Source organism: Microcebus murinus, chromosome 6 (assembly GCF_040939455.1).
Source record: "Microcebus murinus isolate Inina chromosome 6, M.murinus_Inina_mat1.0, whole genome shotgun sequence".
NCBI lineage: Eukaryota > Metazoa > Chordata > Mammalia > Primates > Cheirogaleidae > Microcebus > Microcebus murinus.
In genome coordinates this window covers 100,926,688-100,953,504 of record NC_134109.1, presented here as the reverse complement: position 1 = coordinate 100,953,504, position 26,817 = coordinate 100,926,688, and the positions used below count along the sequence as shown (strand labels likewise).

General features: G+C 37.0%; 1 protein-coding gene across 2 annotated transcripts in view; it reads left to right on the top strand.

Moving 5' to 3' along the window:
• The window catches only part of CLPX (caseinolytic mitochondrial matrix peptidase chaperone subunit X), a 41,486-nt gene that overhangs the window by 4,192 nt on the left and 10,477 nt on the right, over positions 1-26,817 (top strand). Inside the window, exons 2-10 of one of the 2 annotated variants that reach the window (XM_076004482.1) lie at positions 6,164-6,327; positions 7,698-7,815; positions 14,367-14,521; positions 15,515-15,674; positions 17,128-17,169; positions 23,315-23,491; positions 23,857-24,021; positions 24,915-25,003; positions 25,999-26,163. In XM_076004482.1, the coding sequence (XP_075860597.1) occupies positions 6,164-6,327; positions 7,698-7,815; positions 14,367-14,521; positions 15,515-15,674; positions 17,128-17,169; positions 23,315-23,491; positions 23,857-24,021; positions 24,915-25,003; positions 25,999-26,163 (1,235 nt within the window). The remainder of the gene's footprint in view (positions 1-6,163; positions 6,328-7,697; positions 7,816-14,366; positions 14,522-15,514; positions 15,675-17,127; positions 17,170-23,314; positions 23,492-23,856; positions 24,022-24,914; positions 25,004-25,998; positions 26,164-26,817) is intronic. The other variant, XM_076004483.1, reaches the window with a different exon arrangement.

Sequence of the window (26,817 nt, the reverse complement as noted above, 5' to 3'; positions counted from 1 at the left end):
TTCCAATTTGTGTTAGAGGCGAAGTGTTTAAGTGAGCATTTAACTTGATGTGGCATTTCATCAATTGTTACATATTTAAATATTATCTCTAAAATAGATAATTTTTAATTAGTTTTTTCACTGTTTTGAATATAGATTGGTTTGGCCGGGTGCGGTGGCTCATGCCTGTAATCCCAGCACTGTGGGAGGCTGAGGCGGGAGGATTGCTCGACGTCAGGAGTTCAAAACCATCATGAGCAAGAGCGAGACCCCGTCTCTACTATAAATAGAAAGAAATTAATTGGCCAAATAATATATATATACAGAAAAAATTAGTCGGGCATGGTGGCACATGCGTGTAGTCCCAGCTACTCAGGAGGCTGAGGTAGCAGGATTGCTTGAGCCCAGGAGTTTGAGGTTGCTGTGAGCTAGGCTAATGCCATGGCACTCACTCACTCTAGCTTAGGCAACAAAAGCAAGACTCTGTCTCAAAAAAAAAATAAAAATAAATAGATTGGTTTATTTTTAAGCTAAATTATTTAATATTTGGGGACAATGTTTAGTTCAAAACTGAGTATAGGAAGTCAAGTATTTAAAAGTTGAATTAAGGCCGGGTGTGGTGGCTCACGCCTGTAATCCTAGCACTCTGGGAGGCCGAGGCGGGCGGATTGCACGAGGCCAGGAGTTCGAAACCACCCTGAGCGAGACTCTGTCTCTACTAAAAATAGAAAGAAATTAATTGACCAACTAAAAATATATATACAAAAAATTAGCTGGGCATGGTGGCGCATGCCTGTAGTCCCAGCTACTTGGGAGGCTGAGGCAGGAGGATCACTTGAGCCCAGGAGATTGAGGTTGTTGTGAGCTAGGCTGATGCCACGGCACTCACTCTAGCCTGGGCAACAAAGTGAGACTCTGTCTCAAAAAAAATAAAAATAAAAAATAAAAATTAAAAGTTGAATTAGGCCGGGCATGGTGGCTCATGCCTGTAATCCTAGCACTCTGGGAGACTGAGGCGGGAGGATAGCTTGAGCTCAGGAGTTCAAGACCAGTCTGAGCAAGAGCAAGACCCTGTCTCTACTAAAAATAGGAATAAATTAATTGGCCAACTAAAAATAGAAAAAATTCGCTGGGCATGGTGGCACGTGCCTGTAGTCCCAGCTACTCGGGAGGCTGAGGCAGGAGGATTGCTTGAGCCCAGGAGTTTGAGGTTGCTGTGAGATATGTTTATGCCACAGCACTCTAGCCCTGGCAAGAGAGCAAGACTCTGTCTCAAAAAAAAAAAAAAGTTACATTAATTACTCTCCTATTTAATAGCCCTAAAGTGGATATACCTTATTCTAATATTTCTTTTCAAAAACAGTTGATCTGAAACACAGAAAGCTTTATCTGTATAACAAAGTTTTGTAAATAGTTTAACTTTTAACTGTCTGTTATAATTTTTGCCAAGTAGTCTTGTGAAATATACTTTACAGAAATACTTCCCCTCTTTTGGCTTTTATAGGTTCTTCACCTGAGGTTCACAGACCCCCAAGGAGTCTATGGATAGAATTCCATGTGAACTTTATTTTTACTAACCTCTAACTGATATATAGCATTTCCTTCCATTATGAATGTAAGCAACAAATCACAATCTTAGAAATGTTTGTAAAGTTTTTTGTTTCTATTCAAGTAGACTTTAAAAGGATCATGTTCATAATTTTTATTTTTCTTGAATTCTTGAGGATAATTTTCTTTGAGTATTTCTAATAACATTAAATATTGTAAATTGTTAAGCACTATTTAAAATGATCTATCTTATTGTATAGTAAATGGGAATAATATACTATGTGTAGTTCTTCAAGGTTAAGTTTTGTTCTAAATATCCAAGTACAGATAGCCTCACATAGGGTTGTTATAATTGTAGTTTTCTTTGTGAATACATCATAGTGGTTCAATTAAAAAGTTATACTTGTTGGAAACACTCATTCTGTTTTTTAATAAGGTGTTGCCTTTTTCAAAAAAGTTATACTTGTTAAATAGAGTAAATAAAGTTATTTTATTGTGTTACTTTTCATATTTTAACCTTTTTTTTTTTTGAGTCAGAGTCTCACTCTGTTTGCCCGGACTAGAGTGCTTGCTGTGGCGTCAGCTTAGCTCACAGCAACCTCAAACGCCCAGGCTCAGACGATCCTTCTGCCTCAGCCTCCCGAGTAGCTGGGACTACAGGCATGCGTGACCATGCCCGGCTAATTTTTTGTATATATAATTTTAGTTGGAAAGTTACATATTTTAACTTTTTATGGGAGTTTTCAAACACAAAATAAATTCGTGAACTCCCAAATACTCTTCACCCAGCCTCAGCAACCATTAACTTTGTACATTCTTCATTTCATCTGTCACTTTACCCCATTACTTTTTCTAAGCTTACCTTTTGTACTGACATAGTCTTTAAATCATATCAGGTCCTTGGAAGAACAATTAATGTTTAAGTGAGACCCCCATCTCTACAAAAAAAAAAAAAAATTTAAAAATTAGCCAGGCGTGGTGGCATGTGCCTGTAGTCCTAACCCCTAAGGAGGCTAAGGCAGGATGATTGCTTGAGCCCAGGAGTTCAAGGCTGCATTGAGCTATGATGATGCCACTGCATTCCAGCCTCAGTGATAGAGCGAGACCCTGTCCCAAAAAACAAAAATATCTTAAGATTTGGCTTAATATTAACAAATTACCCTAAATCTCATTTTAATGATAGCTTAATGGCTATCATCATTTGGTGCAAACAATGGAAACGTTACAGTTGAGAAAATTTGAAATGTCTTTTGAAAACATTATTTAGAAGAAAAACATCTAATGTAGTTCAATCCAGGTACAGTGGCATGTGCCTGTAGTCCCAACTACTAAAGAGACTAAAGTGGGAGAATCTCTTGAGCCCAGGAGTTGAAGTCTAGCAGGGGCAGCATAGTGAAATTCCTTTCCCTGCCTCCAAAAAGAAGTTCATTTTGGGTTTTTATTAGTATACAAATTTAGTGTTAAGCAAAATTTTTACAGTGTATGGAGTAAGGACTGGGATATCATTAAACTTTTTTTTTTTTTATTTTTTTTTTTATTTTTTGAGACAGAGTCTCGCTCTGTTGCCCAGGCTAGAGTGAGTGCCATGGCGTCAGCCTAGCTCACAGCAACCTCAAACTCCTGGCTCAAGCGATCCTTCTGCCTCAGCCTCCCAAGTAGCTGGGACTACAGGCATTCGCCACCATGCCCGGCTAATTTTTTTGTATATATATTAGTTGGCCAGTTAGTTTCTTTCTATTTATAGTAGAGACGGGGTCTCTCTCTTGCTCAGGCTGGTTTCGAACTCCTGACCTCGAGCAATCCGCCCGCCTCAGCCTCCCAGAGAGCTAGGATTACAGGCGTGAACCACCGCGCCCGGCCTCATTAAACTTTTTATCCTTCTTTGGTGTTCTTTGTCAACTATATAGAGATGGGAGAATTTGATTCTTGTTTATATCTTTCCTGAAAAGTTTTGTGGATTTATTTTTGTACTTTGTAGAACTGGAAAGGGTGACCTAGGATAATAAATAACTAAAGAGACTACTTCTAACAGTGCAGACAACTGTGTCAGAAAATTGGAGTTATATAACTAAAATTGTTTTTAAATTGTTTGAGGGACATAATTTTAAACCAGTTTTTGATTTGGGTACAATGTATACACATGTACATGATCTCTTAAAAGCCCTAACAGGTATATAAATAAGAATTTAAAACCAGAGTTGAAAATTTTATAGGGAACAAAGTGAGGAAGGCAAAATTAGCTTCTTTTTTTTTTTTTCTTTTTTGAGACAGAGTCTAAGTCTCTTGCCTGGGCTAGAGTGCTGTGGCATCAGCCTAGCTCACAGCAACCTCAAACTCCTGGGCTCAAGCAATCCTTCTGCCTCAGCCTCCCAAGTAGCTGGGACTACAGGCATGTGCCACCATGCCCAGCTAATTTTTTGTATATGTTTTTAGTTGGCCAATTAATTTCTTTCTTTAGTAGAGATGGGGGTCTCACTCTTGCTCAGGCTGATCTCGAACTCCTGACCTTGAGCAATCTGCCCGCCTCGGTCTCCCAGAGTGCTAGGATTACAGGTGTGAGCCACCATGTCTGGCCGAATTAAATAAATAGATAAATAAAAATATATGTGTATATATATATATTTAAAAAATATATATATATATATATATTTTTTTTTTGAGACAGTCTCACTCTGGTTCCCAGGCTAGAGTGCCGTGGCATTGGCCTAGCTCACAGCAACCTCAAACTCCTGGGCTCAAGCAATCCTTCTGCCTCAGCCTCCTGAGTAGCTGAGACTACAGGCATGCGTCACTGTGCACAGCTAATATATATATTTAGTTGAGATAGTTGAGATAGTTGAGAAAGAAAGATAATTTCTTTCTATTTTTAGTAGAGACAGGGTCTTGCTCTTGGTCAGGCTGGTCTTGAACTGTTTGAGAGATCCCGCCTCGGCCTCCCAGAGTGCTAGGATTACAGGCGTGAGCTATATATATTTTTTTAATTTCAGAATTTTATAGGGGTATAAATTTGTTTAGGTTACATATATTGCCTTTGCCCTGCCCAAGTCAGAGCTAAATCTATGGAATTTTGTTTAACCTAGGACCATTCACTTTTCTTGTATAGGGAACAAAGACTTTTTGGGTCTGGGCATGGTGGCTCACACCTGTAATCAAGCACTTTGGGAGGCCAGGGTGAGCGGATTGCTTGAAGTCAGGAGTTCAAGACCTGCCTGCCTGCCTGGTCTCTACAAAAAATAGAAAAATTAACCAGGCATGGTGATGTGTGCCTGTAGTCCCAGCTACTTGGGAGGCTGAGGCAAGGAGCCCAGGAGTTTGAGGTTGCCAGTGAGCTATGGTGACCTCACTGCCCTCAAGCCGGAGCAACAGAGTGAGACCCTGCCTCAAAAAAAAAAAAAAAGACTATTTGGGAGATGGTGCCCCACAGCAGGCAATATAGCCCTTTTTGCCATTGGATTATACTTTATTTTGGAGTTTATTTTAGACTTACATGAGAAAAATCAGGGGGCAGCAAACAGTGACCCCCATGGATCAACTCTGGTCACACCTGTTTGTTTACATATTGTTTGTGTTTGCTTTCCTGTTACAATTGCAGAGTAGTTGGGGCTGAGACTACATGCTCATAATGCTGAAGATATTTACTATCCTGACCCTTACAGAAAAGTTTATTAACTCCTAACCTAGTCTATAGAATGAGTTAGTTATTCCTTTAGTTCTTTTTAGGAATGTTAATGTCAAACTTGGCAAAAGATTAAAACGTTTGAAAGAAAGCAGAATGGTGATTACATGGTATTTACTGAATTACATTTATTTTTTTGTTTCGATGGAAATATTTCATTAAATGTTAATATGTATTTTAATGAATAGCATATAACTTTGTTTCTCCTCCAATTTTTTATGTACATACATAAAATTCACTGTCTTAATTATTTTAAGTATAGAGTTCAATGGTACTAAGTACGTTCATGTTGTGCAACCATCACCATCTTGTAAAACTGAAACTCTGTACCTATTAAAACAACTCCTCATTCCCCTTGACCCCCAGCAACTACCGCTCCATTCATTGTCTATGATTTTTGGCTATTAAGTACCTCATATAAGTGGAGTAGTGCATAATTTTTTCAAGAACATTGGAGGAGTAAGGAAGAAAAAAAACACTTGAAGTTTGTTTCCATTGTTACAGTTATTATTCCCATATAACCAAAGAGGCAGACAAGAGTTGCTATCAGATGCTTATTCTCACTGGTGGAAATAATATAAGAAGAATAAAAATATAGGATCTACATGGCCTTTTTCAAAACCCTGTGGGTAAATTAGATGTTGAATTCCACTCAAACCTTGAAATAGCCATACATTGTTATGACCTGGGTTGGTCTTGCCTCACTTTCAAAGGACAGATCCAGAAAGAAACGTCTTTATTTACCTGGAATTTTAAAGAGGCCCAAGCTTGGCCTGCTTTTGAGAGCTCTTTGGCTCTGGTGGTTGTCACTGTTTTGTCTGTCAGTTTGTGCTATTGCTGTGAAAACCATATAGCTTTTTCCAACCTCCTTTTTACTCAAGGGGTTTTTATTTCCAGGGGGATTTATTGAGGCATGTCAATATTTGATGTGTAGACAACTAGATTTCATTTTATTTTCAGGTATTTCTTGTGGCCGTATTCATATACCAGTTTTAGGAAGGCTTGGGACCTTTGAAACCCAGATTCTGCGAAGAGCTCCTCTTAGAACCTTTACAGAAACACCAGCATACTTTGCCGCAAAAGATGGGATGAGTAAAGATGGTTCTGGTGATGGAAATAATAAGGTAATTGGTTTATCTTTATTTCACCTATACGTATATGTGAGTTCTCTCCTTTAAACAAATATAGTACTATGTATCTTGTTGGCTTATATGTTTTATGTAGGAAATATGAGATATATAGAATGAGGTGGGGAATTTTATGTAATTTTATTTTGTATTTCAGTTTGAACCATAAAATACTTTTGTAAATTGTGTACTTAGTAAGCAAGAATTAAAATTTCTAACATCCCAAAACAGTAAAGAACTGTCATTAAATAATCTATGTAGTCAGTAGGGTTGAATTAGGAATAACTGTCATTTCCTTTTATACAACTTGCTTTTATACAACTTTTATACAACTCTTGCTTTTATACAATTCCTTGCTTTTATACAACTCTTTTATTATTTTATTTTGGAGACACAGTCTCATTCTGTTGCCTGGGATAGAGTGCTATAGTGTTAGCCTATCTCACAGCCACCTCAAACTCCTGGGCTCAAGTGATGCTCCTGTGTCAGCCTCCCAAGTAGCTGGGACTACAGGTGCTCTGCCACCATGCCTGGCTCATTTTTTTGTTTGTTTGTTTCTATTTTTAGTTGCCTGGCTCATTTTTTAAATTTTTAGTAGAGATGGGGTCTCGCTCTTCCTTAGGCTGGTCTTGAACTCCTGACCTCAAGCGGTCCTCCTGCCTTGGCCTCCCAGAGTGCTAGGATTACAGGCATGAGCCACTGTGCCCGGACTACAACTCTTACAACTTATGATAGTATAAAGCCCACTTTATCTTCTACCTAAAAATCTTGGATTTCTGGTATAACTTAATGTTGGGCTACTCTATTGCTAGCAAGTAGATGATTGGTTATATTGGGTCAGTGACTTCTTACCATTTTTTTCATTATGTGAATTTGATTAACGAGTTAATATTATAAGCTAGACAAAAGGCAAGGACTTTCATATACATACTTCATCCTAACAACAGCTCTCTGAAGTAGGTGAAATTCCATTTTAGAGGTGAGAAAAGTTAGATCTAAGACTATTGAGTCAAGACCTACCATGATAATAACTCCTGATTTAATTTCATTGAAATGTAATCTTGCCTTTAGTAACTGTTTTACTATTGCTTGAGTCATTGAAAGAAAGCTATTATACATACTGGCATATACCATGTAAAGGAGGACTACAGGTAAATATATGTATTTACTAGAACTGATTTGATTTTTGTAGTAAATCTTTTGACACCAGTGACAATAGAAATAAACTATACTAATAATTTCATGCTAGAAATTTTTTAAAAAGTAAGATTAATTACAAACTATTGTTTACATTTAAGTTATATATAAAATGGTTGCCTGAATTGACTACTAATTGACACTCTCTTTTTCTCCTCCACAAATATTAGAAATCAGTGAGTGAGGGAAGCAGTAAGAAATCAGGCTCTGGGAATTCTGGGAAAGGTGGGAACCAGCTGCGCTGTCCTAAATGTGGTGACTTGTGCACGCATGTAGAGACCTTCGTATGTAAGTATTATTTCTAGTGTTCTTCTTTTTCCTTACCCTTTCTAGAAATTATTAAATGTACAGAAATATATAATTGTATAAATATATAATATATATGTTTATATAAGTATAAATATGTCTATTATATAAATTATGTGAACTTATATGATTCTCTCTTATATTCACCACATACTAAAAATCTTCAGGCCTGGTAATAATTGCACTGTGGCATGAGAGATAATTTTAAGAAAAATATTTGGTTCTTTATTTTGCTTACATGTGTTTATTTCAAATTTGGATTTTGTGAGTCATCATGTATGATTATTGGGCTAAAAGAGAACAAGACTCATTTATTCTATATTTTTTACTACATTCTTCAAATACCTATTGAGTGTCTTATATGGCTAGGAAGGTCAGTCATTCAAATATTAAGATAATTTTCTTCTCTGAGTGCTTACCAAAGGAGGTAAGCATGCAGTTCTGGGAAAGGTCTGATACTTATTAATGATTCAGGCCTTAAGGAAGAAATCAGCCATCCTACTTTTGCTGTTAGTGTCAGTAACTCTCTGAAGTGTAAAGATGATGCTACAGATACTAAACTCATTGCCTGTACAATTTAGAGTTAATGGTAATGACTCAAGGGTAAATTATATTGCACCATCATTTCAGCCTTCCTGTATTATCCAGTTGTAAAAGGGCCAATGGAGGCCAGGCGTGGTGGCTCACGCCTGTAATCCTAGCACTCTGGGAGGCCTAGGCGGGAGGATCGCTTGAGGTCAGGAGTTCGAGACTAGCCTGAGCAAGAGCGAGACCCCGTCTCTACTAGAAATAGAAAAAATTAATTGGCCAACTAAAAAAATATATATATATTAAAAAAAATATATATATATATATAGAAAAATGAGCTGGGCATGGTGGCGTGTGCCTGTAGTCCCAGCTACTTACTTGAGAGGCTGAGGCAGGAGGATTGCTTGAGCCCAGGAGTTTGAGGTTGCTGTGAGCTAGACTGATGCCATGGCACTCACTGTAGCCTGGACAACAAAGTGAGACTCTGTCTCAAAAAAAAAAAAGATTTGCTATTCAGAAATTCCTATCCCATACATTTCTGCCAACTAGAGATTCTGTAGGGATTAAATTTATTTTTCTTCTATGCATTGTTTTCAAAATTTGCCAGGTAATATTAATCACTGAAGGTGACTGTTAAACATAGATTCCCAAACTCCTTCCTTACAGATTAATAAGATTCTAGAGATGTGGGGGTAGATATGATTGCACTACTGCACTCCAGCCTGGGTGACAGAGCAAGAACACGACCTCTTAAAAAACAATAACAAAAAAAAAAAACAGACCAAGTGTGAAAACTCTGTAATCAACTCAAGGCCTGTTTCTTTTGGGAATTCTAATTGGGGTTGACAATGTGGGAGTAGAAAATGTGGAAAGAAAGACTAAGAGAAGAGTACACACTTAGGTACAAAATTTGGTAAGCAAATATCTGTTGATTTAGACACTGCTAGGCTCAGGAAATGCACAGATATGAACATGACACTATCCCTGTTCTGTGGAGCTTTACTTGCAGGCCCCAGCAGTGCATAGAGCCGTTCTTCCCTTGATTTTGCCTACCCATAATAAAAGTCTCTGGAGCATCGCTAATCTGAAAATCCAAAATCTGAAATCCACAATTATTTGAGCACCAATAAGAAAATGCTTGTTGGAGCACTTTAGATTTTGAATTTTCAGATAGGAATGTTTAACTGGTATGTATTTCAGCAAATATCCTAAAATCTAAAAAAAAAAAAAAAAATTGAAAGCTGAAAGATTACTGATCCCAAGCATTTCAGATAAGGGGTACTCAACCTGTATTTTGTTTATATCTACATTTTTTTTTATTTTCTAGTTTATGAACATCTTATGCTTTTTGGTCACTTGTAATTCTTTTGTGAATGGCCTGTTTAGGTAATTGTCTGTTCTTGTCATTTTTAATTATTTTTAATTACTTGAGGATTACATATATATCTTTATAAAAAGAGTAGAACTTTATAGATAAAGCTACAGTTCCTATAGTATACTTCATTGAATGTATGACTTTTTAAAAAGTGTAACTGATATATTCATATTTTTGCAAACTGCTTGTTTTCAGTAAGCAATATTTTTAAAGCTATGTATGTTAATACAGTTGACCCTGGAACAACAAGGGTTTGAATTGCGTAGGTCCACTTATACGCAGCTTTTATTCAAGCAAATGTAGATGACCTGCATATATGGAGAGCCAACTTTTTGTAATATGCAGGTTCTGCAAGGCCAACTACAGGTCCTGAGTGTGTGTGGATTTGGTGACAGGAGGGCAGTCCTGCAACCAGTCATTCATGTATACCGAGGGATGACTGTATCTATGGGCCTAGTCCTTTCCTTTCTAAAATTTTTTTTATTGAGATATCATTCACATACCATACGATTCACGCTCAGTGATTTTAGTGTATGTACCAACTTGTTTAATCGTCTCCACTATTTCCTGAACATTTTTCATCACTGTAGAAAGAAACCCCATAGCCCTTAGTCACTCTCCACCTTTCTCTTCTCTTAGCCCTGCCAGCCATTAATATCTTTCTGTCTATATAGATTTGTCTATTCTGAATCTTTCATATAATAGAATCATATAATGTGTGGCATTTTGTGTCTAGCTTCTTTCACTGAGCATGTTTTCAAGGTTTATCTGTTGTGGCATGTATCAGTATTTCATTGCTTTTTATGGCTGAATAATGTTCCATTATTTGATGGACATTTGGATTGTTTCTACTTGTTGGCTATAATAATGCTGCTGTGAACATTGGGTACAAGCATTTGTTTTAGTTCTGTTGGGTAGATATTTAGGATTAGGGTTGTCAGTCATATGGTAACTCTGTTTAGGTTTTACAGAATTGCCAAACTGTTTCCCATGGCAGCCATACAATTTCATAATTGAAAATGTATGAGTGCCCAGGCACAGTGAATCACGCCTATAATCTTAGCACTCTGGGATGTGGAGGCAGAAGGATTCCTTGAGGTCAGGAGTTCAAGACCAGACTGAGCAAGAGCAAGACCCTGTCTCTACTAAAAATAGAAAATTAGCCAGGCGGCACAGTGGCACATGCCTGTAATCCCAGCTACTCTGGAGGCTGAGGTAGGAGGATCGTTTGAGCCCAGGAAGTTTGAGGTTGCAGTGAGCTGTGATGATGCTACTGCCTTCTACCTGGGGTGGCAGAGCCAGACTCTGTCTCAAAAAAAAAAAAAGAAAATGAGGCTGGGCGCGGCAGCTCAGGTCTGTAATCCTAGCACTCTGGGAGGCCAAGGCGGGTGGATTGCTCTGATTGCTCAAGGACAGGAGTTCCAAATCAGCCTGAGCAAGAGTGAGACCCCATCTCTACTATAAATAGAAAGAAATTAATTGGCCAACTAATATATAGAAAAAATTAGCCGGGCATGGTGGCGCATGTCTGTAGTCCCAGGTAATTGGGAGGAAGCTGAGGCAGAAGGATCGCTTGAGCCCAGGAGTTTGAGGTTGCTGTGAGCCAGGCTGACGCCACGGCACTCACTCTAGCCTGGGCAACAAAGCGAGACTCTGTCTCAAAGAAAAAAAAAAAAAAGAAAATGTGTGAGGGGTTCCCATTTCTCTCATTTTCTTTTACCACTTATGTATATGATTCATAGTGTATGTGAAGTAGTATGTCATTGTGGTTTTGATTTGCATTTTCTTAATGACTAATGATGTTGAACATCATTTCATATACTTATTGGCTATGTGTATATCTTCTTTGGGGAAATGTCTATTTAAATCCTGTATCCATTTTTTTTTTTTTTAATAGTGCCCTTTCTTGCCCTGGCTAGAGTGCTGTGGCATCAGCCTAGCTTACAGCAACCTCAAACTCCTGGGCTCAGGCCATCCTCCTACCTCAGCCTCCCAAGTAGCTGGGACTACAGGCATACGCCACCATGCCCAGCTAATTCTTTCTATATGTTTTTAGTTGGCCAATTAATTTCTTTCTATTTTTAATAGAGACAGGGTCTCGCTCAGGCTGGTTTGGAACTCCTGACCTTGAGCAATCCTCCTGCCTCTGCCTCTCAGAGTGCTAGACCAGATAGTCTTTGTGTGTAATACATTTTGAAGGCTTACTGTACTTATGTGTCTCTTGGAGTTAGAATTAAACTTTTCTGCAATAGTTTAGAGATTTCATGGTGGGCCCCAAAATGTGTTCAGAATCATGAAGAACTTTCATTTAGACAATCTAATGAAAAGGCATTTACTAAGATAGTCTTTGTCTTTGGCATTATATAAGCATGTTTATTGGGGACAGTATTTTATATAAAGGAATATAGGATATGTACAGTAATTGTTTCAAGGAGAGAGGTCTCTTTATCCTCTGGTAATGTAACAAAAATTCGGTCTTTGCTGCTTGTTTTTAGGGGTAAAAAAATATGCATTGCAATGCTTATATATTTTTTTCTAAAATAGTATTTTGATAAATAAAATTGAATCCTTGAACTTGAGTATATTTTGAACATGTTTCAGTGTAAAATTGAATTGCAAATATTCACTTTGAATTTAAGCAACCCTTCAGCAGTAAGCAAAGAAGGATGTGATTTGTTAGTGCTTAATCTTTTCCTTTGACCTAATTTCTTAGAGAAATATTTTGTTCTTGTGTTCTCAGGCCAGATTTTCCTGTCATACAGCCTGAACTAGATTGGAGGCTTCTCTGCCCTTTAATCCTTGCCCTGTTTACCATCAGTAGAAATTGTAAACTGGTGCCTTATTATAAAGGCACTGACCATCTTTCCCATTCATGGGAAATGGTGATTATGTATTTGGGCTTGTGTTAATCTGCCAGTACTTGAAATAACTTGATTTTTTTCTTAGACATGGACGAGCCCTTTTAAAGTTTAAAGTTTGGTATTAGAATTTACTCAAAATGTATTTTTAATTGCCTTGTGTTTAAGAATGGAAACATAAGAATTAAATTGATTGAATATAATAAGGTTTATTTTTTAGATGTAAACTAGTCTATTTTTTTAATTCAGATTATTTTAGAAGATTTAGGTGTGCTTGCCAGTGCAGTTTTCCCTGTAATCTATGGTTAGATATTTATATTTATACTTTTCCCAAAGAAGAAAAGTTCCAGTTTTTTAAAAAATTCTTTTTCTCCACAATTTTATCTTTCTAGTTGGATTACATAAGGAAACATACAAAGGTAGACATACTACCTTTGTATTTGTTATCGGTATCTATTTGAGATCCTCTACCATGCTGCTTTCTGAGATTCCCAGTTACCATTATTTGTAGAATTAGGCCAAGAGTTAAGAGTATTTGTTGGCCTGGCGAGGTGGCTCACGCCTGTAATCCTAGCACTCAGGGAGGCTGAGGCGGAGGATTGCTTGAGCTCAGGAGGTCGAGATCAACCTGAGCAAGAGCGAGACCCTGTCTCTACCCAAAGATAGAAAGAAATTAATTGGCCAACTAAAAATATATACAAAAAATTAGCCGGGCATGGTGGTGCATGCCTGTAGTCCCAGCTACTTGGGAGGATGAGGCAGGAGGATCGCCTGAGCCCAGGAGTTTGAGGTTGCTGTGAGCTAGGCTGATGCCACTACACTCTAGCCTAGGCAACAGAGTGAGACTCTGTCTCCAAAAAAAAAAAAAAATCTAAGCTGGGCACACTGGCATATATGCTTGTAGTCCTAGCTTCTTGGGAGGTTGAAGTGGAAGGATCCCTTTTGTCCAAGAGTTTGAGGCTAGCCTGAGCAACATAGTAAGACCCCATCTCTTAAAAAAAAAAAAAAGTTATGTCCATATGTCTATATCCTGTAGGCATATTTGAAAAAGAGAGAAAAAAGAAAAATCACCTTTGGTTTAACACAATATATTCTATAGCTGATGCATTGAAATTTAGAAACCCTTTTTATCCTTACTTTTAACTGTCGTTATGTTGCTTTCAAAAGCTGTATGATTTTTTTTTTTTTGAGACAGAGTCTCACTCTGTGGCCCCGGGTAGAGTATAGTGGCATCATCATAGCTCACTGCAACCACAAACTCCAGGGCTCAAGCGATCCTCTTGCCTCAACTGCCCAAGTAGCTGAGACTACAGGCATGTACCACCATGCTCGGCTAATTTTTTTCTATTTTTGGTAGAGACAGGGTCTTGCTCTTGCTCAGGCTGGTCTCGAACTTCTGAGCTCAAGCAATCCTCCCGCCTGGGCCCCCCAGAGTGCTAGGATTACAGGTGTGAGCCGCTGCACCCAGCCATTACTCAATATTTTAAAAGTGGCTTGTAAAATTATCTTTAGTTAATGGGAATTTGAAAGAATTTCAGTCAATCTTTTAAGTATATCACAAAATGAAAGAACCTAGTGGAATTGAACAAAAGGTAGTTTACTGAACTCGTATCTTTGTAGTATATGTAGTGTATAAATGAGTCTGTGTGGCTAATGTGAAACAGTAAGTCTGCTTTTATCAAATGCATAGCTTTCATTTACAGTGAGTCTTTACGGTTAAACACTATCAAAATATTTTTATTTTCCTCTACTAATTTCTGTTTTCTTTACAGCATCCACCCGTTTTGTCAAGTGTGAAAAATGTCATCATTTTTTTGTTGTGCTATCTGAAGCAGACTCAAAGAAAAGCATAATTAAAGAACCTGAATCAGCAGCAGAAGCTGTAAAATTGGCATTCCAACAGAAACCACCTCCTCCCCCCAAGAAGGTATAGTTCTTAGCTCAGTCTTAAAAGCAGTTTATCTTGAAAATGTTCCATTGCTTCCCTCTCCCCAGTTTATACTGGATCTTCATACTAGTATCTGAACAAGTATTATAGGTTCTTTTTTTTTTTTTCCGAGACAGAGTCTCACTTTGTTGCCCAGGCTAGAGTGAGTGCTGTGGCATCAGCCTAGCTCACAGCAACCTCAGTCTCCTGGGCTCAAGCGATTCTACTGCCAGCCTCCCAAGTAGCTGGGACTACAGGCATGCACCACCATGCCCGGCTAATTTTTTGTATATATATATTTTTTAGTTGGTCAATTAATTTCTATTTTTAGTAGAGACGGGGTCTTGCTCAGGCTGGTTTCGAACTCCTGACCTTGAGCAGTCTGTCCGCCTCAGCCTCCCAGAGTGTGTATAGTTATTATAATGTGTTATCTTTGTGAAGAATATTATTCATATGATTGAGAGAAGTGTAGAAAGGATTTATTTTAATGATTTACATTAATAATGATACTTTTAGGGGGAGGGGGGGAAATGGGCATTTATTGAAACCTTAAAATCTGTACCCCCATAATATGCCAAAATAAAAAAAAAAATAAAAATAAAAAATAATCAAGGTCTTTAAAAAAAATAATAATAATGATACTTTTAGACCCATCGTGGGATATGCAAGTATTCTAAGAGACTTTAATATTAACTTTAAAAAAAAAATTAGGATAGATGGCATCGTTTATAGAATAGAAACTAGCATAGTACTAGTAGGGTACAGTGATACTTTGTTAAGCAAGAGAACAAATGAATTGTGCTTTTGTTCATTTAGTGTTTAGGGCCTCTGAATCGTTGCTACATTGTGGATTATGCCCTTGTCATTTCGATTTTAATGAGAGTCTTTGTTCAGATTTAAAACTGTAAGCAGATATGTTCAGTATATAACTTTTTAATGTGTATACTTTTATGGTAGCTCATAGTAAATTATTCATACTTAATTATTTTTCAGATTTACAACTACCTCGACAAGTATGTCGTTGGCCAGTCATTTGCTAAGAAGGTGCTTTCAGTTGCTGTGTATAATCATTATAAGAGAATATATAATAATATCCCAGCTAATCTGAGACAGCAAGCAGAAGTTGAGAAGCAGACATCATTAACACCTAGAGGTTAGTGTTTTTGATAATTGACCTAAATTGAGATCAATATTCTTAGAAGAAGTAATCTTTATTGGTACTCTTTGATTTTGTCTTAAAATACTTTTAGTATAGTGCAGAATTTTTCAAAGTGCAGGTCACTTCCCATTAGTGGGTCATGAAATCACTTTGGTAGACTGCCAAGAGCATTTCTTTGAAAAAAATTCAATAGGTATACATAGAAAATAACCAGACTACATTAACTTGTAGTTAGGTAAGTAATGTTTCTTAAAACTTTTGTTTTCAGTTATACGTGCATGGGTTCTGAATCACAAAGTAAAATGTATTCTTTGTTGAGGATCTCAGTAAAAAATGTTTGAAAGCCACTGGGGTAGAGATTGAGACATCATTTTTGAATTATAGACTTCACCACTAGTTCCCCATAAATAGATCATTGCATGCTCTGTACAACTGTGAGTTCTTCTCTTTTGGGTTCAGGATACAGAATTTCATTTGCCCATGTCAGAGATGTGTAGAGATGCTAACCTTAATATAACATATCCAACAATCTTTCTTCTTTGGGCCCTAGCTACAGAGTGCAAGGTTAAGGGTAAATTTGTAAGTGATTCAAAGCATAATTCCTATTAATGATAGATTCTAATATACCAATATACTGTAATCTCAACTTGCTATTGGCAGTAATGTATGTTATATTAGTAGAGTGATTTTATTTAAAAAATCTATGAATAATTAAAATGTAAATATTTAAGTTTTCGTTTTGTTGACCAGAGAGTCCTGATTTCTGATTTAGGCCTATAATCCATTTTAGGTTCTTTTAGTCATCATTGTACAATTTGAAGGAGTTTTTTGAAGGAGTTTCCTTAAATTTATAAAACTACAATATCTTTTGATTATCTTTAGTAGCTACTGAATATATAACTGATTTCAATGAAGATACTTGTTCATTTGCTATACTTACTGCAAAATAGTTATGTGATAGTATCAGTTACTTTATTTTTAGAAAGTGTAAGTCATAACTAATGGAAGACTTGGAAGCTTCATTTTTATAAGGTCCAAAAGCACTGTCTAATCATGGAGCAAAATTTTTTCTGGTTCCTTCAGTCAATGTATCAATATTTGAGCTATTTTAGTGCTGGAAGAACAAATGGTTATGATATTTATAGTATTAGGGATTTTAACTATTATTGAAGACTTAAATTATTATATTTTCTTAAAATAGATACCAATTTTGCATTTCACAAATGTGAATATTAGCAAATGGACAACCATCATTAAGCATGGTTTGGTTTTGTTTTAATATAGAAAGGATGTAGCATATATATTTTATAATGTAAAAAGCTGAACAAAATGTTAACAAATCCTTTAAATATATTTGGAAGAGGGCAGGAAGTGGGATACTCACCGTTCCCTCAAACTAAACAAATATGTAATATTTTCATGTTGCCATTTTCATCCTCTTTCTTAGAGTTAGAAATAAGAAGACGGGAGGATGAGTACAGATTTACAAGTAAGTGACCTCTGCTCAGGTCCTCCTCTCTAATCATTCTTTCTTTTGCCATATACCTCAGTAAAGTGTTTCAGCAGTAATAATGATAGACATGTATATATCTTCTTAGGTATTACCAAGAAAGATATATATATTATCTAAATTTGTTTATCATACATGGAATATATAACTTTGGAGTTTTTTTTTTTGTTTGTTTGTTTGTTTTTTTGAGACAGAGTCTCACTTTGTTGCCCAGGCTAGAGTGAGTGCCGTGGCGTCAGCCTGGCTCACAGCAATCTCAGTCTCCGGGGCTCGGCGATCCTTCTGCCTCAGCCTCCCGAGTAGCTGGGACTACAGGCATGCGCCACCATGCCCGGCTAATTTTTTTTTTTAGTTGGTCAATTAATTTCTTTCTATTTTTGGTAGAGACGGGGTCTCGCTCAGGCTGGTTTGGAACTCCTGACCTTGAGCAATCCGCCCGCCTCGGCCTCCCAAAGTGCTAGGATTACAGGCGTGAGCCACCGCGCCCAGCCTGGAGTAGTTTTTTTTTTTTTTTTTGAGACAGAGTCTCGCTTTGTTGCCCAGGCTAGAGTGAGTGCCGTGGCGTCAGCCTAGCTCACAGCAACCTCAAACTCCTGGGCTCGAGTGATCCTTCTGCCTCAGCCTCCCGGGTAGCTGGGACTACAGGCATGCGCCACCATGCCCGGCTAATTTTTTATATATATATCAGTTGGCCAATTAATTTCTTTCTATTTATAGTAGAGACGGGGGTCTCACTCTTGCTCAGGCTGGTTTCGAACTCCTGACCTTGAGCAATCCGCCCGCCTCGGCCTCCCAAGAGCTAGGATTACAGGCGTGAGCCACAGCGCCCGGCCTGGAGTCGTTTTTTTGATAGCTAATTTGTGTCACTTGTATGTGTTGTGTTATTTCAGGTATTTTATCTTTTCTGTTGTGATACTTCTCAAAGCATAATTTAGAGAAATACAAAGTTTTATATGTAGTTTTCCTCTATAAATATAGACATATTAATAAGAGAGTTCTTTAAATCTGTAGTTTGCTATTTTATATCTTTTTTTTTTTTGCCAAACTACAATTAGAATTGGCCTGCTTGTAGGTGACACAAGAAATTTTGAGGAGGCAAGGGATATTATCTTCTAGTGATTCTTTGCCGGAAACCAGAGTTTCTTTTTTGGTATTTATGAAACTTACATAGTATTGCAAATTATGAATAATCCTTGATTCATTGTTTCCAGCCCTGGATTGCCCTTGTAAGCATTAGATGGTCTGATGGAGGTACCTGATACACCAAGGAGAGTAGTCATTCTAATTTCTTGTGCTCATTTCTTTGTAGGTAGATACAGTTGCTGCACAGAGAGTAAAGGTTCAAGGGGTGTCTTAGAAAGATTCACATGGCCTTTTCTTTTAGTAATTGAAATACTAAAAGAAAATTGGCTAAGTTTGACACTTTTACATTTGCCTTTGAACCAAGGAGTGTTAAAAGCTACTATTTTACCAGCCTGAGCAAGAGCAAGAGCGAGACCGCGTCTCTACTAAAAGATAGAAAGAAATTAATTGGCCAACTAAAAATATATAGAAAACATTAGCCAGGCATGGTAGCACATGCCTGTAGTCCCAGCTATTCAGGAGGCTGAGGCAGGAGGATCACTTGAGCCCAGGAGTTTGAGGTTGCTATGAGCTAGGCTGACGCCATGGCACTCACTCTAGCCCGGGCAACAGAGTAAGACTCTGTCTCCCAAAAAAAAAAAAAGCTACTATATGAAATGTACTATATGTACAGGATGAGCCATGAGAATATAACTGGTTTACCAACTCTGGGATAGCATTTATTATATGTAATAAAATACTATCTTCAGTTATTTTTAAATTTATAGAAATACTGATTATACCATGCATGGTAAAATTGAGAAATACAATAAATGCAATAGACTTAGACTATATATAAGCATGTAAGACCTAAATAATAAGCTTTAGGTGCATGTGTAATTTATATTTCATAATCAAAAATATAATCAAATATGCAGTCAATACCATACTTATAAATGTGAGCTGATGGCTAGTGAAACTAATATGAATTAGTAAATAAAGTCTATAGTGATTATTTTGAAGACATGTCATGTAATATGTAGTGATATATTATAACTTAAATGTTAACAGTATATAAGAACTTAGGGCCGGGCGCGGTGGCTCACGCCTGTAATCCCAGTACTCTGGGAGGCCGAGGCGGGCGGATTGCTCGAGGTCAGGAGTTCAAAACCACCCTGAGCAAGAGCGAGACCTCGTCTCTACTATAAATAGAAATAAATTAATTGGCCAACTAATATATAGAAAAATTTAGCTGGGCATGGTGGCACATGCCTGTAGTCCCAGCTACTCGGGAGGCTGAGGCAGAAGGATCACTTGAGCCCAGGAGTTTGAGGTTGCTGTGAGCTAGGCTGACGCCACGGCACTCACTCTAGCCTGGGCAACAAAGTGAGACTCTGTCTCAAAAAAAGAACTTAGGTAAAAAACAAATATTTCAAATAGTTGGAAAACAAATTTAGAAACATATTTCAAAAGCTTAAATATAATTTATTGTCATGTGCAGTTGTGTTTTATATGGGACTTTAGGTTCTAAAGTTAGAACCTAACTTTTGGCATTAGATCAAAATCATATATATTCAAAATTATTCTTGTAAATCCCTTTGGAGATCACATATTAGAAACCAACCTACAACTTTTAGTAAGACTGACACAGCTATTTTTTCCTCCATCATTGGAATACAACGATGTTTCCTAAGTTGAGCACCAGGTGAGATATTTGGCTTGCATTTAAGGGCTGTGTTGTATAAATAATTAAACACTAGAAAAATAGCAATAATAATAGTAATTCTTCTGTAATACTTGTAAAACTGTCAGGCACTTTTCTAAAAGTTTCACATATATTAATTGATTTAATCTTCTCCAAACTCCAAATCTATGAATAGAAACTATTATTTTCACTCCCATTTTACAGATAAGAAAACTGAAGCACAGAAATTTTAAGTCATTTGCCCATGGCTACACAGCTGGTGAGCTTGGTGCAATGAACACACTGGCCTGTTTGCTCATAGTCCTTCTCATTATAGAGAGTTGCTTACACAGCAAGAGAGAGATGCAGGAGTAGGGACTAACTGAAAGAATAGGAGAGTCACCTCAAATTTACTCTGGGGCATATTCTTATAAAATGGAATGATATACATCATCTGCATCATTGAAATTATTTCCCTTTTTTTTTTTTACTTAGATCATTGAGTGAATACATATATCATGGTTAATATGCTTCTTGCAATTTTGTTCAGATTGTTAATCTATCTAAATCTTGTGTGTGTATATGTGTATGTGTCAGAGAGAGGGGGAGGGAAGCAAGCCTGGGTCTGTTAGCCTTGCTTATCCCAAACTCTGTCTAAATCATTTTTTCCCACTAGGCAGAGCTAAACTTAAGCCAAGCCCCTTCCTGTATAGTCACAATTCTTAACCAGATTGTGCTACAATTAAAAAAAAAAAACTTTGCTAGTGACAATTTAACTAATGTCATATAGCAGACTGAGTTTTCTTGCCTTATATGAATTATGAGGCATAGCATTGTGTATTATTCATTAATCATTAACCCTCAAATGTAGCACAATTTAATTAAATTCAAATTTTGATTGAATGCTTATTTTTGATGCATAAAATAACTCTTTACCTTAAGTATGAAGATAATTTGAAAGTGATAGATGGAATAGGATCATAATGATAGGTATGCTTGGTGAACTCTTATTCTGTCTAGTGGTTTAATTAAAATAATAATGCATTGAAATACTGATATCCTTAACCCATTTCTTAGAGACAAGCCTAAAAATAAACCCAGAAAAGATAAGTTTGATGTGATCATAGAAACCTCAAATGCCGAGAACCAGGAACAATCTGGGTATTTATAAATCTGGATAGTCTTTAAAGACTATTTTTTTTCTTTCCCTCAGCCAAAAGAAAGTGAGAATAAAGATTTATTTTTGTAGGGACCCAGCTGATAAATTGATAATTCACCAGCAATATCAATCCCATCTAGTTAAGTGTTAAAAGGAACTAAAAAAATCCATTTGAGATCCAATAAAATCAGAAATTCAGATAGGTCCAGAGTTAGTGAGATTTGCCATATTTGGTTTCTCTGGTAGACTCACAGAATCATTTTTAGATGTGGAAGAGATTGTAGAGGCCATACTACGTCTGTCCAGAAAGTATCTGGCCATTATTAAATTAACAAGAACAATTTGCACATCGCCTATGTAACCTGGCAGCCAAGGAGAGTGGACTGGGATGTACATGTGTGAACAATGATGCTTTCACGGTACTAGTCAGTGGGGCACTAGACACCATTGAGAGAGCATGTATACTATGTGGCCAGCACATTCAAAATGACTGAGGAGTAGAGAAATGAATCTGCATCAAAATTTGCATTAAGCTTGAACATTCCACCACGGAAATTATTTGGATGATTGAGAAGGCTTTTGGGGACAATGCAATGAGTGCAGTGCAAATAAAAGTGTGACACAAATGCTTCAAAGGTGGTCATGAATCTGTTGAAAGTGATCCATGTTCTGGAAGGCCTATAACAAGCAGAACACCTGAGAATGTTGAATGTGTATGGGTTAGGTTAACAGATGCTGGGAAAACTTGTGAGGTCCCAAGGTGCCTTCTTTGAAGGGGACTGAGGCATCATTGTCCTATGTACAGTGTTTCTTGTATCTTGTATCTTCTTCAATAAATGTCTCTGTTTTTCATATTACATGGCTAGATACTGATACTTTCCAGACAGACCTTATATGTCTTATTTTCATGTTATAGGTAAGGAAGCAGTTTCAGGGAAGTTAAATGACTTACCATGGTCCTGTAATCACACAGAAACAGAACTGAGACTAGAACCCTAGTTCCCTAATTCCTCAGTTCATTGTTTTTCACTTTCTCTACAGCCTTGCTTCTTTTCCTTTGTACTGAAAAAATATATAATAATAATGTGCTTTTATTTATCTTTTAAAGTACCTCCAAATCGATTGCATTTTTGTTCTTATACTTTCCAACCATATGTTTAAAATTGATAGGACAGGTATTATTTGATTGATTAGGAAACAGAAACACAATTTTGTATGACCTACATCATATAACTAGAGACAAAAGGAGCCAAAGCTAAAGCTAACTCCTAAGCACTATTCTGCATTGTACTGCCTTCCCTCAGGTGTGTTCTTCTTATATATTTATAGAAGTAAGAAGATGAAAAGAATCCATTCCCTTTGCTTGAGGTTTCTTGTATGATCGTTGTGTGTGAATTTTTGTGAATAGATAAGTTGAGATTTCTTCCTTTTGGGTAACACAGAATGTCATTTAAATTGGCCAGGTGTGGTGGTTCATACCTGTGATCCTAGCACTCTGGGAGGCCAAGGCGGGAGGATTGCTTAAACTCAGGAGGTCGAGACCAGCCTGAGCAAGAGCGAGACCCCGTTTCTACTATAAATAGAAAGAAATTAGCCAAACAACTATAAATAGAAAAAATTAGCCAGGCATGGCGACGCTACCAGGTCTTAGGTACCTGGTCCCAGCTACCCAGGAGGCCAAGACAGGAGGATCACTTGAGCCCAGGAGTTTGAGGTTGCTGTGAGCTAGGCTGATGCCACGGCACTCTACCCAGGCAAGAGAGTGAGACTCTGTCTCAAAAAAATTTTAGCCGGGCGCGGTGGCTCACGCCTGTAATCCTAGCACTCTGGGAGGCTGAGGCGGGCGGATCGCTCGAGGTCAGGAGTTTGAAACCAGCCTGAGCAAGAGCAAGACTATAAATAGAAAGAAATTAATTGGCCAACTAATATATATATAAAAAAAATTAGCCGGGCATGGTGGTGCATGCCTGTAGTCCCAGCTACTCAGGAGGCTGAGGCAGAAGGATTGCTTGAGCCCAGGAGTTTGAGGTTGCTGTGAGCTAGGCTGACGCCACGGCACTCACTCTAGCCTGGTCAACAAGCGAGACTCTGTCTCAAAAAAAAAAAAAAAATTTTTAATTTTTCTAAATAGATACTTGGTTTTAGATGTAGGGTTTTATGGGGCATTTTTTCAAGGAAATTTAAATGAAGCTCAAGTTATTCCTTTGGCATTTTTTCAGAATTGCTTCAGATTGCTGGGATTAGCCCACATGGCAATGCTTTAGGAGCATCAATGCAGCAACAAGTAAATCAACAAATACCTCAGGAAAAACGAGGAGGTGAAGTATTGGATTCTTCTCATGATGACATAAAACTTGAAAAAAGTAATATTTTGCTGCTTGGACCAACTGGGTCAGGTAAATAACTTCCTGAGAAAATGTACTACTCTGCTAAAAAAATAGAATATAAATGATTCTGTAACCTGTGTTATGATTGGGGGATTCTGGCTCTTGAGAAGAAAATCTAAAGCCAGTCTTCCAGATAAGTTATCAGTGTCTACAGAGGCCTCAAGCTAAATTTGAGGCATTGCTGTTGCCCTTCAGGCCAGTTTCTAACTTCTTAACAGGAATAATAAATAACAACTAGATCTAAATAGTAGTAGAAAAAGAATGTAGCAGTTAACTTTTTATTATATACTATTCAAATTTATTTTGCATTTTTGTTGAAAAATTGTGTACCAGTATATTTTTAGTAAATGTTTAGTTACTGTTTCTATTTGTAGGTAAAACCCTGCTGGCACAAACTTTAGCTAAATGCCTTGATGTCCCTTTTGCTATCTGTGACTGTACAACTCTGACTCAGGCTGGATATGTAGGTGAAGATATTGAATCTGTGATTGCCAAACTGCTTCAAGATGCCAATTATAATGTAGAAAAGGCACAACAAGGTATGTTTTCAGCATAGTTTACCTGTCCCCAGATTTAGTTTAATATTAAGAGATAATAGAATTCTTATTTTGAGTCAAGGACTAGAATTCTGTAATTACATAAAAGTACCTATGTTATATAATTTCTGCATACTAATTAGGGGCCACAAAGTTTGCCTTGCCTATTGTCATAGATGGCTGCTAGGGTGAAAACAGGCCAAATTATTATTCTTTAGGTCCTTAATACTGTAATTGATTTTCTTGTTTTAACTCATTAAATTTATGAATTATTAATGGCCATTAGATTCTCATGCGAGTTGTAGAAATGTGAGAGTTTTCATTAGTTATGCTCATTGACCATAACCACTCCAGACTCCTGTCCTAATGCTTAGGTTAGGGAAGGGGTGAGGTGGGGGCAAGGAAGGAGAATGCTGGATGAGTTTAGAAACAGTTTAGCCTGTTGACCTACAGGATGTCATAGATGTTGCATTACTCTTTTCTCCATCTATCATCTGTCCTTGTTTACATGAAGAGCTTGACAGCTCCCTGTTGAAATTCCTTTAAGGCAAGGATATAGGTGGCAAAGGGTAAGCTAAAGTTTTGCTAGTACCAGCACTGCATATACCTCCTGCTTTTGCACTATTAAGGACTTGGAAACTTTAGTGGGGTAGGAAACTTGTTTACGAGATTTGGTTATACCCAAATAATATTCTATAAAATAAATTACAAAACAGTTGTACAGAATGATGAATGGGAGAGATAGGAGTGTATTTTTAGAATATCAAAGCCATTGTATATGTTAAGTATGAAAGATTAAATAAATAACCTTGCTCTCTAGCTATCCGCTCTTTTAAAGCTGAGCCTACCTTGTATCTGTCTTTCATATTATAAATTGAATCCTCCTTAATTTATAGGAATTGTCTTTCTGGATGAAGTAGATAAGATTGGCAGTGTGCCAGGCATTCATCAATTACGGGATGTAGGTGGAGAAGGCGTTCAGCAAGTAAGCAGTTGAATATTTTGTTCAAGCCCACTAAAAGGAATACATCAACCTCTCCCAAATATTGTACGTTTGGTTTCACATTCAATTAGATTCTATTTTGTTTATTTCTGCCACCCCAAATTCCACATACCATTTTAAAGTAGGTCAGATCCTAAAAGAAAGTTGTTGATGATTTTTAATAACAAATTACCTTGCTTAGGAAATTAAAAATATCTTAAAAAACAGAAAAAGTGAAATTTAATCTTTGTTGTTTTTATTCCTCAAAGGCCCAGTTAAACATTTCTAGAAGACTCTTGAAGAAAGTTCTGGTTCTGACTAGACATGAATGAACTATGCACATGTTCTTATACCTTCCATTTAGTTAGAAGATAGATACAAAATAGCATTTCATTCCTTGCTGAGTCATAACTGAAATCACAATAATCTATTGGTCAACTTGATCTTTTAATGGTAACTGATTATAACATAAACTACTAAAGGATGAGGATGATTGCTTCATTTTTTTTTGACAGAGACATAGGTATGATAACACTCATATAATAAAATGTGCTGGATAATGTTTTTAATAAGACATCTCAAAATATAGGTATTCTCAAAGTTTAGGAGTAGAATAGAATTTTAATTAATGTGAAAGACATAGGTTCAACTATTTTCAAATTTCGAATGTTCCCACCATATGTGGGTGCTTTTTTATACTGTCATAATTCTGTCTTTATGTCAGAAGTTATGTCTTTACCATCAAAAACAACCTCTTAGGTAGACTGTTTCCTAAATTATGTTTCAGGAGTCCTATAATCATTTCAAACAAATTTATGAATTATTAATGTGATAAATGCATTAGATTTTCATGTTAGTTATAGAAATGTGAGAGTTTTCATTAGTTATCTTCATTGACCATGACCACATATTATTTTCCCCATTGAATCCCATTATCTAAAATACAATAAATAATATACTTACATGGTGATTCTATAAATTGTTCATTCTTTATTTAGGGTTTATTAAAACTGCTAGAAGGCACAATAGTCAATGTTCCAGAAAAGAATTCCCGAAAGCTGCGTGGAGAAACAGTACAAGTTGATACAACAAACATCCTGTTTGTTGCATCTGGTGCTTTCAATGGCTTAGACAGAATCATAAGCAGGAGGAAAAATGAAAAGGTAAGTGTATCTGAGGGGTTACTAGAAGGATAGAGAGCATTTAAAGGATGGATACTCAATTTCTATTCTCATAACTGCTGGCTACCAGCCATCGATTTTAAGAGTTAGGTTTTCTTAGAGCAGATCAGAAACGTGTATGTTTACTGTAGTAAACCCTCACTTGTTGAGGTTTTAACATTGTTGATAGTTTCTTAGAAACTGTGACTTTAAGCAAAACAACGGATTATTAACGTTAGAAGGAAATGATGTTATTCATAGATCTGCTATACATCTTTTCCTTAAAGTCGCAGTTTCCAAGAACTTATAGATGGTGTTAAGTTAGTTTTTAAAAACTATGCCTAGTTTTTAAAAAATTTCAGAGTAGGCTGGGCACAGTAGTTCACGCCTATAATCCTAGTAGCACTCTGAGAGGCCGAGGTGGGAGGATTGCTTGAGTTCAGGAGTTCGAGATCAGCCTGAGCAAGAGTGAGACCCCCGTCTCTACTAAAAATAGAAAGAAAATAGACAAACAACTAAAAATAGGAAAAATTAGCTGGGCATGGTGGTGCATGCTTGTAGTCTCAGCTACTCTGGAGGCTGAGGCAGAAGGATTGCTTGAGCCCAGGAGTTTGAGGTTGTTGTGAGGTAGGCTGATGCCATGGCACTCTAGCCCAG